Source organism: Notothenia rossii (genome assembly GCF_949606895.1).
Source record: "Notothenia rossii genome assembly, chromosome: 7".
Taxonomy (NCBI): Eukaryota; Metazoa; Chordata; class Actinopteri; order Perciformes; family Nototheniidae; genus Notothenia; species Notothenia rossii.
The window spans coordinates 83,074,878-83,080,169 of NC_136905.1; the positions used below are offsets into that span (position 1 = coordinate 83,074,878).

General features: G+C 38.4%; 1 protein-coding gene across 5 annotated transcripts in view; it reads left to right on the plus strand.

The window, feature by feature from the left end:
- Window positions 1-5,292, plus strand: part of coch (coagulation factor C homolog, cochlin (Limulus polyphemus)) — a 19,737-nt gene continuing 14,445 nt past the window's right edge. For 2 of the 5 annotated variants that reach the window (XM_079693084.1, XM_079693082.1), the window contains exon 1: window positions 4-2,159. Coding sequence is in view for 1 of the 5 variants with exons in the window: in XM_079693081.1 (XP_079549207.1) it covers window positions 325-379; window positions 1,831-1,879 (104 nt within the window). In the remaining 4 variants the exon portion in view is untranslated. Of the gene's footprint in view, window positions 2,160-5,292 lie in introns of all 5 variants that reach the window. The other 3 variants (XM_079693085.1, XM_079693083.1, XM_079693081.1) reach the window with 2 other exon arrangements.

The window sequence follows — 5,292 nt, forward strand, 5'->3', positions numbered from 1 at the left end:
AACAATGCAGTTCATAGCATTGACATTATCTGTTATGAACTATAATATATATGCCTATAGTTTTGTGGTAACGTTCACGGGTTAGAGTTAGGCTAGCAACTCACAGCAGCAGTATGCCTACACTATTGTCATTAGTGCCGTGAACGTTGATTTTTTTATCTCATTATTATGACTTTTTTCATGGGGATTTTATTTTTTTCAAGTTGCGGAAATGGGCTTCCATAAATTATCTATCTTTGAAAGCCTTAAAGAAAATGTCCTCTTTCCCTCGAGATACATTCCTCCCCGATACACTTTCTTCGCCCTTCTCATTTTACCTGCTGCATGCTGGGAGCTGGCCAAGCTGAATTCCTGACCACGGCGTTATACCTGCAGACAGGTAACAGTACGAGCTGGTGATGAAAAGAGGCTAACATGAAGAGTCCTGCAGCTACGAGTCGTTAGCATGAGACAGAAACCTAATGGAAGATTAACTATTGTAGAGTATTTCATTATACCTTCTGTTTTTAGCAATCTTATAGTTAACTGCCCATGCATTTACTGTCTTTATTTTCATTGCGTTAACTTCACTTTAGCTACAGTGCATATGACTATAGAGAGGCGATGTCCCGCCCATCTACTTCTGACCCATGGGACCATATTTACAAGTAAGAGAAAACGTATCTTTCGATCCCGTTTGAATTGTGCCACGAATTACTCATATGATGTTTGTCAATCTTAAAAAATCATTTCCATGTAAAAAAAGTCACAGTTTGTCGTAAAACTGTTGAAATATAAGAATATGAAAAATACGCAACTAGAAAGACTACAAATCCCAGAATCCCGGTCCCGCATGCTGGCTCTTATGGAACCGACTAACTCCCCTTGTGTGTGTGTACAGCTCTCAACATGCCCAGACTTGGAGTGATTTTCACCTCTTTTAATACTTTTCGCCTCATTCTGGAAGAAAGAAGTGAAATGTGCCAACGTGACGGCCGTCTTGGTGTGTGGTGCGAGACGGGAGATGTAGTTCATTGAGCGGTTTCACACAAATAAAAGTATTACTTCACAGTTTTACGACACATTTGTATTTTTTTTACTTGCAAAATTATCTTTTAAATTGACAAACATCATATGTGTAATTCTTGGCACAATTCAAACGGGATCCAAAGATAATCTTTCTCTCTCCATTGACTTCAATACATACTTTTTCCGAAATAAGGTCCCATGGAGGAAAGGGAGGGACTTCGCCTCTCTATAAAACCTTTGAATCTTGAATATTGTTGTTCTTTGGTGCAATGATACGGTGGCCGACAGGTGCAAACACGCTTCAGCAGCCTAAAACACTTCCATCAGGAGAAATACTCTGCAGCTTCAGATAAAGTGGAAATATAAAAACACAAATGTTCCAAAACATTAGCAAATGAAGAAACACATGCGCAGGATTTAGAAAAACATTGACCAACTTCATGAAACATGTGCAGCGTCTACCACTGTAAAAGCACTGCATAGACTTAGGAGAGCATTGGTTCAAACTGCAGTCTTGAATGTATGTTAGTTATGTGTAAAAGCGTCTAAGAAGTGACATGTAATGCAAAACAACGGAAATGGGGACACTAAATAGTGGCGCACACAGCTGGGACTGGACATACATATGGAGAAGAAAATATATAAATAGGGACCACATTTTAAATGAGCTTTAGTGCTTTTTTGTAAGTGGTTGTAGTGTAGTAAATGTTCAATATGGACACTTGGAAGAACATTTGTAAATTAATTGTAAAGTAAGAAATACACATCTGTAGTGGAATCATAACTAGCTGTAGTTTATGTATCTGTTTCTCCCTCCTTTAGGTCAATCTGTCAGTGAAGCCCCTCCCAACTCCCCCTGTGATGACACAAGGTGTGCGTGTATGTGTGTGTGTGTGTGTGTGTGTGTGTGTGTGTGTGTGTGTGTGTGTGTGTGTGTGTGTGTGTGTGTGTGTGTGTGTGTGTGTGTGTGTGTGTGTGTGTGTGTGTGTGTGTGTGTGTGTGTGTGTGTGTGTGTGAGAGCTTATTTAAAGGGGCTGCATGTCTTTGCTGGGCGGTCGTCACCAGCTCAGCATCACCAGTTTACCGTCTGCTGCTTCCCGGAATAAACTCTGAATATTTTTTCGAAGAGACGACTGCTGCAGAAACAGTCAGTAAGAACAAAACACTTGATTTGCTTCGATGAATGAATGAATGGATTAAATGCTTTCCGGTTAATCTGGTTTATTTTTGGCTGATTTAAATCCTTGCTGATTGTTTCTCTTTCCTGTTGTTAACAACTTTACTGATTAGATTGCTGATTGACCAATAATTGGTTAACTGCATATGTTTTACTGACTGTTAACCAGTTAGTCTGAGCTGTGTGATTGCTTCACAAACTGGCTTACTAACTGGTTCATATGGTTTACTAAATGTCCCTATTAGGGTTAGTTATTCTCAAGTTTAAGTGATAATGGTGAAAAATGTCCCTCCTAGTTTCTGAAAGTACAAGGTGAGGACCATTACAGACTTTAGAAATTCTGTTTTTATTATATAAAAGCAGATATTTTGAAAAAAACAAAAATATTTTTCTGCTATTTAAGCATGCAAAAATACTGCACAGCTTACCCCAAATAGTTTGCATGATCTAATTTGTATTCAACTACTAATTGACAGGTTATACTTTGCAGCTGGTGACACAGTTTTAAAAACATTTATTCACATTTTATTTTGCTGAAGCCTTTATCCAAAGACTCTTAACAAGTAAAACCCACCATGAAGTTACAAACTCAAAAAAGCAAGAACCATGCAGGTACATTAGCCTTCAATTAGCAGACCATTTGAAAGTGCTTTTGGGTTTGGGTTGCTTTACTACCTGGTTTACATACAGATTGTTTCCTTCTGCACTGACTGATTGATTTACTAACTGGCTAATTGTTTTAATGGTGGACCAATAGTCTGTCAACTGTTCACTAATTGACTTTGATTGTTTGTTGATTGTTTATTGACTTTAAAGAATGGTAATGTTGATTGATCCTGTGTGATTTACTGGCTAAGTGACATTGTTTTATTTTGTATTTGCTAGCTGGCTGACTGGTTTTGATCGACCAGTAATGGGTTCTTATTGTCGTTTGGTGTATATTTAGTCTGTTAACTGGTGGACCCACTGTTGACTGTTTTAAATAATATAATTGGTGGCTGCAGTGTATACGTACTCAACAAAACATCGATAAACCGGTTACAACAGGTCCAAAATGCTGCAACCAGATTACTCACTCGGTCCAAAAAAACATGCCACATCACTCCGATCCTTTCTGCCCTGCACTGGCTCCCTGTCCGTCTCAGAACCCAATTCAAAGTATTGGTCTTCACATATAGAGCTGTCCATGACCAAGCCCCAGCCTACATCAATGACCTCATCCACCCTCACATCACAACCCGGGCCCTGAGGTCCTCTGAGCAAGGCCTCCTAAGGGTGCCCCGAACCAGGCTAAAGACTATAGGTGACCGTGCCTTTGAGGCGATGGCCCCAAGGCTTTGGAACAAACTCACCCAGATAATAAAAGCCTCTGCCTCAATAGAGATTTTGAAGGGGCAGCTAAAGACTCACCTCTTCCGACAGGCCTTTGGGTCGTCGGGGGAGGTGAGTCAGTAGCTGTCTTTTATTGGTGTTTTATCGTATGTATTACCTGCTGCTGTTTTATGCCTTTTATTCTAAATGTTATAGTGTGTGTACTGCACTGTAAAGCACGTTGTATCCGTGTTGAGAAGGGTGCTATATAAATAAAGTTTTACTTACTTACTTACTTACTTACATACGGCTTGGTTTGCGATCTTTTACTGAATTGTTTTGCGGACTCGTTTCAAAAAGCCCTGAGAAGCAAGTCAGAAAAGATTCTGATCTAGATGAATTCCTCTACTTTATATATGACTTAAGAACAGGTAGAATAATTAGTTTATAATTCCAGTTTTGTTTTGCTTTAAATCGTTTGAATTACGTGAAAAAAAAGTTTTACGGTGATATTTTTTCATTTAGTTTGTTGGTGTAATACTCATATTGCCCACAAGAGGCACAAGTGCTCCGCAACACCATGTTAGGACTGAAATCAATGCATGTTAAACAAAAGGTTCACATACTGGGTGTTTGCAAGTTATGTAAAAATACTATCTTGAATTTCTTTTGACTTGAAATGTATTTTATTGCCTCGGCCAAAATGTATAAAATGCTCTCCTTTTACATTACATTGCATTTAATTTAGCTAACACTTTTAAAACGTGTAAGACAAAGAAATAAAATCTGAATAACAAGAAAAATGCGAATATGTTTGCTTTAAATAAACCAAATCATTTGATGTGTCGATGCATACGTTTCAAATGGGTTAAACTCTTAAACTGATTTCTTGTTATGTTGGATTTAAAGGCAAAGTATACAGGAAGTGAAAGGGTTTGGTTTTTCAGTCTGCAATGGAATATGTGACTCATAATGTTGTCCTGATTTAAATGTGGAGCTAGTTCCACCATTTGTTTAGCCAGACTAGCAAACAGGCTTTTGGTGGAGACTCAAAAATATTATCCTTGCAGCACCGTTTAAGCACGTTTTACGTTATAAAACTTAGGAGAGAAATCAATTAAGATCCTAAAAAAAAATTGATCACCAGAATCTTTTATTCTTTCTGTCCCCTCAGGGCTTCCATACAGTGAGTCAGATTATCTTCTTAAACTATTTGTTGCATAATTTATAACAAACTAACAGTTTAAGGTACTAACAGTTTTAAAGGTCCCCTATGATACTATTTTTCATCAATATATATATATCTTGGTTTCTGATTGGCTAATGGTTACACAAGCCAACACATTGTTATGACATCATAAAGTGGCCAAAATCTGATCAGCTCATTTTCAGACAGGTTTTTATAGAAATGGATCAGGACAGGAGACATGAAGAAGAGGGGACACATGTTGATGAAGAAGAGACATGTAGAAGAGGGGACACATGTTGATGTAGAAGAGACATGAAAAAGAGGGGACACATGTTGATGTAGAAGAGACATGAAGAAGAGGGGACACATGTTGATGTAGAAGAGACATGAAGAAGAGGGGACACATGTTGATGTAGAAGAGACATGAACAAGAGGGGACACATGTTGATGTAGAAGAGACATGAACAAGAGGGGACACATGTTGATGTTGAAGAGACATGAAGAAGAGGGGACACATGTTGATGTAGAAGAGACATGGAGAAGAGGGGACACATGTTGATGTAGAGGAGACATGAAGAAGAGGGGACACATGTTGATGTTGAAGAGA